Raw genomic sequence first — 15,421 nt, 5'->3', positions numbered from 1 at the left:
AGAGGTGATGTAGAGCAAGGATTATATAGCAAAAGATCACTGGATATACATGTCTAGCATAACGAAAACCACAAACGCACATGCGTTTGTTCTTGGTTACGACGTGTACTCAATCCAATCAGCATTAAGGTGCGCATGATGAACAAATATCTCGTCGAGTGTCGAGTATGATCTCGCACTGCGCGAGTAATATCGCGTATGTTGTCAAAAAATAACGAGCCATACACAGTTAACATGCGTAGAAGATTAACCAATGAGAAAAGAGAATTTGACGCGTATCATGCGTACAAGCATACATACCCGAACGACAGTTAAAGCGGTTGGAAGTTACGGGTAAGAGCGCAATACACGTCAAGCTCTTATTTTCATTCGTGGAGGAGGCTCGCCGCGAACAAACGGGTGACCGAGTCCGAAGGATTTGCAAAGAAAATCCAGGATATAGGTCACCAACAACTGGTTAAATATGATACGCGCTGAAAATGGGGGTGTTGTATATTTGGAACAGTTAAAAAATTCGGTAGAGAGTGACGCGACAGAGAAGGCAACGTCAAGAAAGTGCGAGGGGCAGCTGTCTTCACTGAAGGCAAACAGCTGTTCGTCCTACAAAGGTGCAAATCGTACGACAGAAATGGCGCAAGAAGACAATAATCCGTGCTGGGATAACCTGCCAAGCGTTATCCTGCAGGAAATATTCTCATATTTACCACACAACTGCCGGTTAAGAGCCTCCCAGGTATTCTTGAATTTTTTTCTCCTCAAGGCCGTTTAAATTCTGATCTGACACTGTAGGTAATCAAACTTCTACGTCGAATCTCGTTTTTCTTTCGCATTCTATTTATTACACGGTTTAAACAATTATCATGTTTGATCTTTATCTTGCAATATTACTTATTTATTGTTTGGCATTTCTTGTATACCTGTTTTCATAACTGTCATGCTAGAAATAGATGTTGAAACTAATTTGTCTAAATTATTTTGTACAGGTTTGTAGAAATTGGAGGTATTCTTTGTTTCATCCCCGTTTTTGGAAAAAAATTACGTTTGCTCTGAAAGACGAAGACAGTATATCATGGTCCCGGTATGTAAAATTATTCTACTGTTTTTTATATTAATAAAAGTGTTGAATCATTGTTTCTATTTGGAATATTTTTTTTGCAGAGTTTTAGGAGAAAGTTTTGGACTTAGTGTGCGTGAAGTTACAATTCGCTGTGATACCCCAAATCATTCTGTGGAGGAAACATTAGCTCTTTTAAAGAAACTGAGTTGTAACAGGCAACTACGTAAATTGTTTTTGGAGTCCAGCAGTAGCTGTTTTGAATATGATGATGATGATGAAGACAGTCAAGGATACACCACTCCACTGATAAAATCTCTTGTGAAAATTATTGAAACATCTAATCATTTAGAAGCTTTAAGTTTAGGATGCATAGAAGAATTAACAGCATCTGCTGGTATACTTTTGGAACCTCTTCGTCTACACCATGCTAAACACTTGACAACTCTTAGTTTAGCATCCGTTAGAGATGATCCTGATGATTTTGACTTTGAGCAATTCGATTATGAATTTGTTTTTAATTCCTTTATCAGATTATCTATTTTAACACTAGATTATGAGTTTGTAAGTGATTATTTGCTGCAAGCATTAGACAATGGCATCATGGAAAGACTCGTAATTCATGTACATGGTTGGAATGACAATTATTTAGGAACAACAGACAGTGCTTGGCAAAATTTTATTCAAAAAAAGTAAGTATCTGTCATTATATCTATAATTATTTTAATAGAACAGGTTGAATGATGATAGCTCACTGGATTTCTTTAATTTTAGCCCAAAATGTGAGCTGCGATTAAACCTTATACACTCTTACAATGGCATTGTAATGTTAGATACTGATATACTCCGACCTTCCATGCCTCTTACACACTTAAAAGTTTTATTTTGTGAAAACATTAATATCAGAGCATTACATCGACTGTCTAGCTGGTACTCGCTTACTTTAAAGTCTTTGACATGGATTGATTCTATGGATCATAGACAAGACCCATCAAATGAATTGGCACCTTTGAATGAACAAAATGAACGAGATAGGTAAACCACATTTCGTATTATGTTCCTTTCTACTAGCTTTTCCATTACTAAATATATTTAATACTTTGCTACAGCCCCCCTGATCCGTTAGTATTAGTTGCATGGAAGTGTACCAAACTTGTGGAAATTGTATTCATAGGCCATAAATATTATCAAGAAAACTTACTAGCTATTGCACGTCTACGAGGATCCTCCCTTAAATCGTTAATGTTTGCACAAAGATACATCGTATCTGATAGCGAATCTTGGCATATGGGTGAAACCATTACACAAGTAAGTTTTTATATCTCATCGATAATCACGAACTTTTAAGATTGACCGAATCGTCGATGAGAACCTTAGTTATCTTACATTCCATTTATTAGTGTTTAATTATATAGGAAATAGAAGAAATAATGGGACCTCGGTGGAAACTGTTAAGCGATGCAGATTTACCTGCAGTCGTGAATGATCCTTTTGGAGGCGATAGTAGAGAAGTTATCATGCCATTGGTCCTTTGTGACCAAAAGTAATTTTCAACGCGTGAAATGGAAAAAAATTACTCCCAAACATCGTACACTGACATCACCAACAATTTCTGGGCGAGCTACATTCTCAGAAGTAAAGTTATAAAAGTTAAATCTTTTATTTTTCTATAATGTTTGTTTTTATGGGAACTACGAATGGAACGTTGAACAGCGAATGCGTATAAGTTCGTAGTTCAAAGTCAGTAAAACTAACGGATACAATATTGCCTGTCAGGTAAGAAACACAGCTCCGATCGTAAACAGCGAGCATAAAAACGCACACAAGTTGTCCTTTACAATGATTTTATCAGTTCTTATGAGAGCGTGATAAGCCATAGTTAACTATGTCTTTCTTGAATTGATACAACGGGGTATCTAAATTAAGTATGAATCAATCCCTGTCTTTGTTTATCAGAATGGAGAATGAAGTGATTTGCGTCGGTTTCTTTAACGAGAAACCTTCGATAATGGAATCACGTTTCATTGCTAACAGTGGTGGTCTCAAAATCAGAACAAGAGCAATATACTTGCAATGATCGTTCCTCTCGCCGACGAATATTAGGAAAGAAAAATATATACGAATGTAACGGGGTTTAATAGATATAAAAAAATGGAGCATTATTGGACGTTCAAGGTCTTAGCAAACAGACCTTTAGTGTGTCCGTGGCATACTTGTGATGTCACGGAGAAAGTGAAATTCAAATACACGAAGGCAGTACGCTACCAATAAGAGGTGATCATCGTACCAAGCAAAGAAAAGGAAGAACGAGACTAATAGAAAACACGAAGAGAAAGGATCGATCTCGCACCATCATCCACTGGCAAGCGTAACGAAATTCCAAACGTATGTAAGTAAAAAAAAAAATCATGTTAACAAATATTTTTCCAATGCTATGGAAAATTTAGATCAAGCGAGCGCCAAGAGCATGCAGTGTAAGAAAGAGTAACTAAAATGGTAGACTTCGCGAAAGAGTTTGTGCAGCAGATATACAAAGATGCACTGCAATAAGAAGTCGAACAGCGATCCGAGGTTATTTTTAATACCAAAACCAATCGGACGCTCTTGTACAAATGTTAAATGAATGTGTGCCGAGAAGAGTGCGGTTGATCTGGTGGTACATGAAACAAAGTTAAAACATACAGAATATGTAGATCGTAATAGAGGGAAAAATGATATCATTGAATGACCCGTTAAAAAACCTGTATAACTTCCAGAAAGAAGTACCGTCTCTTCACCGTGCTCTTAGCGACCGCTGAAAACGAACACAATTATAGTTATCTATAAAAGAAAAATCAGATGAATTTAGCTGCTAATCGTGTATGTGTATAATGTATGTATATCTGTATTATCTGTCGAACTTTAAATGTTAAATATTCGGATGCCACATGCATCTATTTCTGTCGTGCGATTAATGACGATTTTGAACGTTTGAAAAAAAAAAATAAGGTGATCCGTCACAACACAAAGAAAAAATACCAAAAGAACAACCGTGTATACAGTTTGTTATTCCGAGAGGTTATTTACTTTTTTTCGAGCCCTTGTATAATTATTATTACATCGTCACGTATCGTACTTGTAGTCACGTATATACCATTGTTTTTTATATGTGGTTCTGTACATACATTCATGCGTTTAAAATTATTGGACACGCGCAAAAATCGCGGAGTTGCGCCCGAATTTAAAGAAAGAAAAGAAAGAAAAATGAAGAGCGAAATAATATCTAGCCGTGTTTATTTAAAGAAGGGTGAAAAGAGAGGTTCGAGTAAAGGGCTAGGCACAAGATAACGAGAAAACTATTTCTTTAAACGATTTAAGCTGTTATACAAGATGAACGGGCCTTAACATGTACCTGAGTCGCGGTAAGAATAAATTTACCGAAAAAAATCTGATACGCGACAGCCACCATAAGAAAATAATCGTAGACACCTTAACGGACATTTTTCGGCGACTCGCTGGAACACCTGGCTGTGTCACTCGCCAAAAAATGCCCGACGATTAAGGTATGCTCTCGTGCCCTTTCATTTCGTATTCCGTGCGCGTGTATTTCTCTTTTTTTACGTCAACAAATTCGCGATGAAAACGGAACCGACGATTCGTTATTTAGAAGCTCGCAAACTTGTTTGTCAACTATTAAATGTTGCGCGAACGGGTTAGATTTTATTTCTTCTTCTTCTTTTTTAATTTTGCTCGTGTTTTTTTTGTAATCGAACGAAGTCCCGCATAAACAGTATACTCGCGGGCACGGTGCCCGGCGTATGAGTCTAAAGAGAGAGCGAGAGAGAGAGCGCGAGCGAGCGAGCGAGAGAGAGAGAGTGAAAGAACATAATGTGACGTTGCGAAATGATAACGTATGAGAGAGAACGGAATTAACGAAAGATGATGATACGCGTTCGGATATAAGAACGATGATATCCAAATGAGTAATAGAAGCAGAAACAAAACTTAAAAAAAGTAAGAAAAAAAGTATCAAACGATACGTAGTACCATCTCTGCGAATTCACCGTGTACAAAGTCTTTAGAAAGAAGAATGGCATTCGTGCAGCTGCTTAACCAAACGGGCACAACCCAATTACACATTAATATCGATATAAACGCGTTGCGACAAACCAAGCATAAGACTGAACCTGCCGGGAAAGGTATTACACCAGTTAGGTGAGCTGCACGTGTTGCCAACGTCCGACCTCATATTCATAAAGCAACAGAGGACGATCCCGACTAAACGGAAAGCATCGTTCGCGAATCATCGAAACGAAATTAATCACATCGATGTTGCGTGTACGATCGCGTGCAGATTAGGCTTCTTTCGATTAGCGGAAAGTGCAGGAAAAAGGGTATCGCATTCGAGATATCTATAACGCAGTCTCGCTATATGGCCTCGAACGGGACTAGAACACAGCGTCTTGCTATCAATGGTGTAGCTCGCGAATTCCAAATTTCTCAGTTAGAAAATTGATAGATTGCCAAATTTGAAAACTTATAAATTACTAGGTCCCCTTCTGCGCTTACTTTTAGTCAGAGATAGCCTACTTTGCACACTCGTGTACTCGTAAAATAATGTATAATGGTTGTCTCCAAGATCGTTGCTCGTATAACGGTTTCCTTTAACTGCACGTACGATTTAGCTTTCCGTCTTAGCTCGCGGCTCTCGTCGATTCGCCCCTGATGATTTGAGCCACGCGAACACACCGAATTTATGAATATGCGGCGTCGTTAAAAAAAAAACGAAGGGATGGTGCGTCAGCTAGTGTTTAGATCGGACAAACGCCCCGTGAAAAAAAGCTCACTCGACCGGGTGGTTCTCGTAGCCGATAAAATATGTACTAACCTTTAAGCAGCCTGCCAAGAATCAAAATACTGTATAATATCAAACGAACGCTAGCCAGTACAGAATGCTAAGATCTATTTTTTAAGAAGCGAATGTATATTTTTGTACTAAGGCAGGCCTTAGTTGTGACTCGTGTGTATTCTTGCGCGTTAAAACAAATGGCACAAGACGTGAGATCTGTGATCGTGTAATATCGTGTCGGCTTAGCGAGAAAACAAAATAACATACGTATAGGCAAAGTCGTTGAGCAAGAGAGAGATAATAAGTAGCACCAAGTGGCGGGAGAAATAGCAAGGAAATAAAGCGACGTGTGTCCCTGCTTTTGTTATATCGAGTGGGCTATAGGTAAATAATAAGGGGCGACGATAAATCGAGAAGAAAACATCTGTGATAAAAAAAAATATAAAACCTTAGAAAGGGTGCTCGGGAAAAAGGTGGCGATAGAGAGACAGAGATCAAGCGTGCGTTTTAAAGGGGGGGAAAGAAGAATCTAACAAAACGAAGAGCGAAAGAGAGAAATATAGGGGGAAGACGGAATCCTGCGTGTATTAGGAAAACGATACGCGAGACATTGCAATTCCTAACGAAAAAAGAAGATGTTTAGAAATGCTTTTAGAAGATCTATTGCGCGAAAAATGTTCGTCGTGTGTATATGACTAATCGACAGATGGTGACTGTCTTTCGACGAGATAGCCCGGTCTAACTAATGCAGTGGGTACCAATCGTCTTGACCATCCTTGTTCAAGTAATCGTGTGGGTTTCGATAAACGCTTTTCTAACAACGGATCCGAACGAAGAAAATCTTTCTTTATTCCAACGCTTTGTTAAAGTACGTGTTCTTTCGGACGATTAGATTCTTAACCCTTTCGCTGCTACGACCCTTTCGTTGCCACGAGCAATTACAGTAAAAGGGCTACCGTTGATAAGTTATTGATACGCCAAAAACATTTCTGGTTGCAAATGAATTTTATTAAAAATATGATTTTATATACGATCGGAGTTAAAACGGTTTTCGAGCAGAGGCGGCCGTAGCGAAAAGGTTAAACTCGAACGCTATTTAAATAAATCTGACATTCCACTCGAAACTGCGAGAACTGAAGGTTACGCGCGTAATCTTACCGTCGTTACGTAGCGCCATGATAGAATTAATTTAATATACCTTGAAAAACTTCGAACAAGGAGTTGTCTCTGTCGTGTTAGGACAAAAGAACGAATACAGTATACGCGAAAGAGGTGATTCAAAGGAATTCGATCGATCCTTGTTCGAAGTTGCGTAAATCGTGCGTTACAATAGGCCACGTGACTCGCCTTTATCGTGCCCACGTGATCTCAGGATAAGTCAGGACGTCGTACGCCACCAGTATAGTATTATAAGTTCCTAAAGAAAAAAAAAAGAAACAAGATATTTTACATGGGTTTTAAGTGATCGATAGAACGAACCCGGCAATTACGAATAAAACGCATATTTCACACGAACAGAGCATTCGGTTCGATGTTACGTACAAAACAAGTTCGTTCGTTGATTCGTTCTGTTTATGGGATTGTTAAAAAAAACGCTTTTCAGACACTGCACCAGCAACGTTTCTTTTTTTTTATATATGCATATACATATATCTATCTATATCTTATATCTATACAAATATTAATTTACAAGTACGCGTGTATAATTCATTCCAATCGAAAGGGGCAGGCGTGTTAGACGTGTGGCGGTAAATAAACGCGAATTGAAAACGATGGTTCCGCGTTGAGGGAATATTAAGGAGATTTAACCTTTTTTTTACGAGAATGCCAAGAAATATAGCGTCGCGAAAAGATAATCGTGAACGGAAAGCTGTAGGCTCGATCCAACGTGAAACGCGGGTAATTTTTGTGTTAAAGGCTAGTTTACGTTAGTCGGTCAGACATTGAACGCTTCTGTCAGAATACATTCAGTTTCGAATAGGCATTCAACGATGTACAATCAAAACTAGACAGACAAAGATTCCAGTTACGCCAATGGTTTTTAACGAACCACTCCCCCCTTTACGTACAACAATCTGTGTCTGAACGGAATTGTTACGTGTCTGAATGGACAATATAAACTGACCTTAACACGTTTTCGATTACTATACTACCGCCGTGTGAGTGTGTATCGACTACGTTTCGAGGTTCGTCTGATACATAAAAATCGATATTCCGAGAATCGCGCACTCCTCGATCGATACCGTAAAACAATATTAATAAAGATATTACCAAAACCGCGTTTAGATATGTATATAAGTTTATTAAGGGCTGAGATAGCAAACGCGAGCAAGCTATTTTTTATCGTGGTCGAATCGCGAGATAAGACGGGACTAAATCCGTCGTGTAATTTCTTCCATTACGAACAGAGGGGGAAAATAAGATTTTCGATGTTAAGAGAGAATTTAAGAGAAAAACAACGTGACCGGGCCCAAAAGAAAAACGATGAACGTCTTCTAGTAGCGTTGTATTCTCGTTTATTAGCATGGGTTTAACGGAACGTAAAAGTCCTAGCTCTAGAGACGAGCGCACGTGTGTATGCATGCAATGCAGACAGAGATCTCAAGATTTTCAAATCACGATCCTGTGTGTATTCGTTCAAATCAAGATTATCGAACTGAATCATGTTGATAAAAAAGAAAACGGCCGCTCAAACGACGCGAAAACAACAGTCGCCGATTTGTTTTCGATTCGAACTGAGTTTCTTCGTTTTTTCCCGTGAGACGCCGAGAATCGATCTAAACTATAAACGCGTTACGCCAGCGGTACAACACTTACGCGAGTGAATCACGACTGTCGTTCCACCGCGCTAAAAATACTGAGAATGCACGGGAGATTCCTTGCCGATGGGGTAAAACGTTATCTCGAGCTTTACTACCTCGCGTAACTCCGACGAAGATCTTTTATTTTCTTTCTTCGGTCGAGTATCGAGTCATCGTTTCGTATCTTTACAATAATAAGAATAGCTCGATGCTCGACGTTCCGATTCAAAGAACGGGGGAATAAAAAGAGAGACCGTTTCGCGTTGACCAGAACTGCGTACTTTTCAACGCAAAACAGTGCTCAATCGGGTTTCGTTCACGCGAAGCAGGCTTACACCGGTGTCTCAGTGTTCCACGTTTAAAAGAACGTCTTAGTTTTATCGTACTACGAACTATAGCGTTTAGTTTATATCTTTGCTAATTGTCGTGTCGACCTGCATTTTAACGACTCGTTTTAAGGGTGACGCGTCGTTTCATCAACGGCATGATGCGTGAACGCACGTGTCCGCTCGATTTGTCGCGGTTAACGCTTTGATCGGTGCAGTGATCTAACTCGGTGATGGACAAACGTGCATGCGAGGGCGCGGTGCACGGACGCGCAAGTGCTTTGATGAGTCAATTTCACAAATTTCAAACTTTCCATATTCTCAAATTTCTCGAATTCCAAAATTTTTACATTCGAGACCCGTGAATCTTCGACTCATCACTGCACGCACCCACATGATCTGCCCACCGCTGATCCAACACAGTGCAATAGGGTGCGCAGAAGCACTGCGCACCAGTTAACCTGTTGACCGGCCGATTATTCGATCGAGAGAAAAGTCATTTTCTTTTCGTAACAAAGATTAACTCGTCTTGTCCGTAACAGATACAAATAGCCGACGATGCAATCGAAAGTAAAGATCTCTCGACAAAACACTGAAAGTATACATCAGTCAAATAGTAAGTCAACTCGTACCGGTTAATAGGTTGATAATACCTTTTGGTTACTAACGCAAGGATTAAAGTGTTAAATCTTAACTTGCTCTAGCGTGTTTATGTAAAGCAAACACGGAAAAGCGACGTTATCGTCAACTAATGAACAAAACGTGGCCTCTGTTATGCACACACTGTTTTAATCGTAAACAGGACGTGTTTTCGACCTGTTTGGTGCAACTCGAGGTTTCTACCGAAAGGATAAGAGCGTAACTTTGTGAACGTTGCCTAAACATTAGGTTGCTGCGTGAGTTTGTAGGAATGTTACGAAAATTTTTAGTATATTTTAGGCGGAACATCAAATGAGTTACAAGTTGTATTCGATTCATATTATATATGTAAAGCGAAAATTTGATGGTGCCATACACGAATATTGTCGCCATGCGATAATGTAGGACACTTTTGACCCATAACAGAATTTTTATTAAATACGTTTTAAATTTATCTTCCCGATAATACGTTACGTGTTTTATACGCTTTTAGTATGTACATGTTTTCAATATAATATTTTAACGAAATGTAATATAGAGATGAAAGCAGTGCGTTAGGAAATTGTATATATTTTATAAATATGTTTATGAAACATATATTTTTTATTTATACATATATCACATCGATTTTATTTGTCTTTTAGACGTTTTACCGTTTTGTATCATATTGTTAATCGCGTGGTATCCAGATCTTTTGTAGAAATGGGTCGAAAGTGACCCGGTTTTCATGAAGTTTAGATTTCTAATTGTACGGAACTTGAGCAGCAACCTAATATCTTCGAAAATGTGTATAGAAAACGAAAGTAGTCGAACGGGGAGTTCGTTAAATAGAAAATAATTACTCGCGTTGATTTTTCGAAAAAGCACGTCAACTGGTTTGATTCGCGCGAACATTTCAACGAGAAACGAAAGAACGCTTAAAAGGGGGTTACAAAGAACGAGATCTCGTCTTAAAAAAAGAACCAATCGATATCCTACGTATCTATTCATACTATTTACTCGTTACTTTCCAAGTTATTTTACTTGACGATGACAAACTAACGAACGAGAATGTGTGTGCGTGCGTGCGTGAACGACGCTTAACGCGCTCGCTGCCGCTCACTCGACATCGCGTGCTGCCTCGATAGCGTTAAAACCTCGCGGCACGCGACTCGAGTTCGACAACGAACGTGTTGAAGGGACGTTTTTATCGGTTCCTCTAAAGTCGTTCCTCGGATTAATTTACCATCGGCGGCAGGGTCAATACTGGCCCAGACGGTGCTTCGATTTAAATTAAACAATTGAAATTTTTAAGCGAAAATATTCATATATTGGAAAAATAATATTTAAAGGTGTAATGAAATATTTAGAATACGAAAGAGAATGAAATATTAAAGATGAATTTAATCAAGTGTCTGAGTTTGACCGCGGTATCGATGACCCGCTGTCTGAAGTTTAATTCGGTTAATCGATTATAGAAACGACTTAAATACTTGAAAGTATCTGAACAGTTAAATCTAAAGGAAAGAAGCGAAAAAATGCGTCGTGTAACGAGCTAATTATTTCGTAAGACGTATCGAACCGGAGTTCCATCGTGTTCTTCGATGCGTGAACAGGTGTTTCTTGGCGTCCTACACTTTACAATTTTCTTCGCTACGAAATAAATATCAGTATTAAAATTATTCTTTCTTGTTGACAGATCTCCGATTTTAACGCGTTGATTGTCACGTGGGATCACGCTGCCACAGATTACGTTTCGTTAAATAATCTTACTGCAAACATTTGCTCCTTTTGATACGGATTTATTAAGTACACCCAAGTGTAAGTTTCCTTCTGATAATGTAACAAATTTCTAACTCTTTTCTCCTCAAATTCTAACTCAAATTCCGATCTCATTCTTCGACATTTTTTCTAAGAAAAGCCTTCGGTAAATACTTAAAAATACATTGAAACGCTAGTTTAGAGAAATGTCTATCCTTGATATCACGTGTACCGTGGCAGTCAATGCGTTAACGATTAACACGTTGACCTAGAAAACAAAAACAAAATTATAAAAAAATGTTCTAAGTATCAATCATGCCACAACGTTCGTATCCTCGATGAGTTTTATTGCAGCATATGCGTCGTAGACACGTATTCTTCAATGTATCAATCAACGTGTTAAATTGTTCAACTTTCAATGTTACGTAAGTTTCACAAGGAATCGTTCTATGAAAGTTCGTAAAATTTCCAGCGTATTTCGGTGCCTTCATTTTCACCGATTCTACAACTGTATTTCATTAACCCTTTCATAAATTAATTGTTAGCACATTAACAAAATAAGTTGTGTATAATGGTTTCTATAAAAAATTATATTTAACGAATATTTGATTATTTAAGATTCATACATGACATCAAAATTTTATAAATCGATCTCGATGAAGTAATTCTGAAAGGATAATAGATAAGAAAAAAATAAGATGTATCCTTGAAGAAATGCAAAAAGAATAAAGTAATTCTGAAAGGATAACAAATAAGAAAAAAATAAGATGTATCCTTGAAGAGATACAAAAAAAATAAAGTAATTCTGAAAGGATAACAAATAAGAAAAAAATAAGATGTATCCTTGAAGAGATACAAAAAAATAAAGTAATTCTGAAAGGATAACAATTAGAAAAAAATAAGATGTATCCTTGAAGAGATACAAAAAAATAAAGTAATTCTGAAAGAATAATAGATAAGAAAGAAATAAAATGTATCCTTTAAGAAATACAAAAAGAATAAAATAATTCTGAAAGGATAACAAATAAGAAAAAAATAAAATGTATCTTTGAAGAGGTTAATTTTGAAGGCACCGAAAGAACGATGAGCATCATGGACAGCGAGAGAGAAAAACCGTGTTAAATAGAAAATCTGATCCGTCAAAAGGTAGAAATCGACGGATACAGTTCGTTGAACTCGTTCGATAGAGTCATTGATTACCGGAAGTGCGTATACATTGTGCAATCGCGTGAAGAGAGGAAATCGCAAGTCGAACATGTTGCATCGTCCTATTCCTCATACTCTGTATCGTGCAAAAGTTGAAGAAAAAAAAGATGTTTACTGCCCTCGACCTTTCGCGGTCCAATTTCTCCATTTGCACGCGGATCCGTTCGTCAGAGCCGAGCTTCGAACCGTTTCGACATCGAGCCTCGGTTGTTACACCTTGCAAAGAGTATACATATTAGGAACAGGGAAAGTCTCTCCTGTTCAATGTACGAGCACGCTTATACGAAGCAATTAATAGCGAGATATTATTCCGGCTATGTAACGTGCTGAGGAACGTTCGCGAAACCGACTTGTCGGTATTCAACGTGGTACCTGATTTTCTAACATTCTCTATTTCGCGCGCGATCGAAATTAGCCCTTTCAATGATACACTGTTAAGTGGATTATGGGTACGGATCTGTGTTCTTCCATTTGCAGTTTCAACAATTTTTTGCCGAAATGGTGAACGATATCGATTCGTTCTTGTTTCTGTAAGATGTTACATTATTTAGATCCGTGTTCAGACGTGAAGTTTAAATTTCTGATGTCTCAAAATTACAAAGCTATTTTGCACAACCTGGCTAAATGAAAATGTGAGCGTAATACCTAAAATCCATTTATAAACATGTGAAGAACACTCAAAGGGTTAATGCAAAGTAGTCAGGATTGGACAACGAAATGGTCGAATACATCCTCGACATAATACAGAATGTCTGGTAAAGTGTTTGATAAATTTCGCCCACATCATCCTTGAGTAAAATGTTATAATCGTTAACAGGCAAGAATCTATCGAATACTTCTCGACATCCTGTATGCATGTACATATACATATATATAGGTACTAACAATGTTTCGTCTGTAAATGTGAAGTACGTTCAACGCGTTATCTGTTGATCATCCATTTCAGTGAAATTACGCTCCAGGTGCACAGGTACACGCGGGCAACCGGAACGACCAGGAAACTAGAAGCTGTACTTACACCTTCGTACATAAACACGATCATGTATCTCTTTTCTTTGTAACGAGGATAATTTTTTGTTCGTTCATAGGTGATACACAACGGACGATTTTTGTTCGGTTCGATTGCCCATGTGCGACACCTACAAGCGATATATCGCGGATAATACGATACGTTCCTTAAAACAGTACGATTTTCCAATCTGCTTGCAGCCTGTTGCAGCGAACTATGTGTATTTATAAAATTCTCTCGTGTACTGCGCCTGTTGTCTTATTACTGGCCAGGGATTTTTCCTATCGTTCGTGACACGAAACTTTTTCGCGTTCGTTTGCCCGACTAGGAACTTTTAGAGACGACTTAGCTCGTCGGGGTACGCGGACGGGATTCCACAATCGGAATTATGGTCAACACAGGTAAAAGATCGTCCGTCACGAACGATAGAAATCTATTATCGTAAACGCAGCTAATATTAATGGTCCACGATTGTACGTTTCGTTATTTCACTTTTTCTTGTTTCCCGTACGTGGACAATAGAGTCTCGAGCATTTGTAACATGGCGCGATAAACCTATTGAAACTGTCACGTAAAAATCAGTATTCTTTCAATCCAACATCCCGTAGAATTGTACGCCGGTCTATGATTTTTACTCCACTTCTTCGATGATAGAAATCAAATGTTTTTCTCAAGTATCAATCAATTTTTAAAAGATGTATCGATCGATTAAATAAATCGTGCATGGCATAACTATCTTGTTTCTCTTCTAATACCCACAATTTATGAAAAAGAAATTTAGTTACGCCTGTGGACATCCATTTAATCTATAAGCGAAGGAATATATAGGTAAGTTAATCTTTGTGTTTCAACAATCTTTCCATTCGAACAAGTACGCGATTTAAAAATGGGGGTATAGTGAAAGCAAAATCGTTGAACTTTTGTAGATCACTTTTATTCTGTTCGTGCATTCCCTGTTCAGTTCCATCTCATTTATAACTTTGTTTAATGCAAAACGATTTATTTCTGTCCGAAATCTTTGAAAGCATTAAAAGTAGCATAAACAGATACATTTTAGGGGAAATTCTATTTTAGCCATCAGGGACACTCTCGATATTGGTATCGCGCTCAATGTGTTACACTATCCACCAAACGCTCTCGTATCATTCATGCATTCTAAAATAAAGATTCTAAATTTAGCTCCGAAACGTTATCTCTAATCTTATATTCTATTTATCGTTAATCCGATTATTTCTTATCTCCGCCAGTGTGAAACATTTCCATCAGTCTGAATGTTAATCTCGACTCGAATGACGTGTCTATAATGAGGTGTACATTGTATCTAAAACATACATCTGTATTCAAAAAGCGGTATCGGTATCGAGATCAAGAGAGCCAAGTATCATTGGCGTAGCTAGTTAGGGATCAGAGTACGCTTGACCCCAATAGAATGCGTGCTAATTCGTAGATATTGTCAAATTACCAAATACATTGCAGTGTGTCAACATTTCTAAAGATTATATGGTGCTTAGTATGGGATGTTAAGAGTACTAAATTAGAGGAAACTAGGCCCCCCATAAAAAATTGTAATTATAGGAATAACAAGTACCAAAAGAGGACCCGGCACGAAAGCACTCGCGTGAACTTGAAAACGATTCGATTTGAAATACCCTCCAATACTCGGTGGCCGTATCCCGATTGGCGGTTACCGGTGCAGGTTCGAAATGGAAGGGAATGCGCAGAAGCACGTGGATTTGTTTAGACGACTGTCAAGCCCCTTTCGTGCCGCATTTACAAAGTCCGTGGGGTGCTTCCGGTAAGCCCCGTAGCTGGCGGCGC

General features: G+C 38.3%; 1 protein-coding gene across 2 annotated transcripts; it reads left to right on the top strand.

The window, feature by feature from the left end:
- The first annotated feature begins 136 nt into the window (after positions 1 to 136).
- On the top strand, positions 137 to 14,335 carry LOC100875761 (F-box only protein 33). Of its 2 annotated transcripts, none has more exons than XM_012292909.2 (6): positions 137 to 733; positions 984 to 1,078; positions 1,159 to 1,746; positions 1,829 to 2,089; positions 2,164 to 2,362; positions 2,455 to 2,565. In XM_012292909.2, exons 1-6 carry the CDS (start codon positions 464 to 466, stop codon positions 2,467 to 2,469), a joined length of 1,428 nt encoding a protein of 475 aa, XP_012148299.1. In that variant the 5' UTR covers positions 137 to 463; the 3' UTR covers positions 2,470 to 2,565. The 2 variants fall into 2 exon arrangements, with proteins under 2 accessions (XP_012148299.1, XP_003706594.1); XM_003706546.3 differs by having other exon boundaries at positions 142 to 733; positions 2,470 to 14,335.
- The last annotated feature ends 1,086 nt before the right edge of the window (positions 14,336 to 15,421 follow it).

This window comes from Megachile rotundata, chromosome 3, assembly GCF_050947335.1.
Source record: "Megachile rotundata isolate GNS110a chromosome 3, iyMegRotu1, whole genome shotgun sequence".
NCBI classification, from domain to species: Eukaryota; Metazoa; Arthropoda; class Insecta; order Hymenoptera; family Megachilidae; genus Megachile; species Megachile rotundata.
The sequence above is the reverse complement of the archived record's forward strand: the minus strand, read 5'-3'. Positions and strand labels throughout refer to the sequence as shown.

Coding starts and splice junctions, on each gene's coding strand:
- LOC100875761 (XM_003706546.3), top strand. CDS start 464: ATGATACGCGCTGAAAATGGGGGTGTTGTATATTTGGAACAGTTAAAA. Junction 734..983: donor GCCGGTTAAGAGCCTCCCAG/GTATTCTTGAAT, acceptor TATTTTGTACAG/GTTTGTAGAAATTGGAGGTA. Junction 2,090..2,163: donor GAACAAAATGAACGAGATAG/GTAAACCACATT, acceptor ACTTTGCTACAG/CCCCCCTGATCCGTTAGTAT.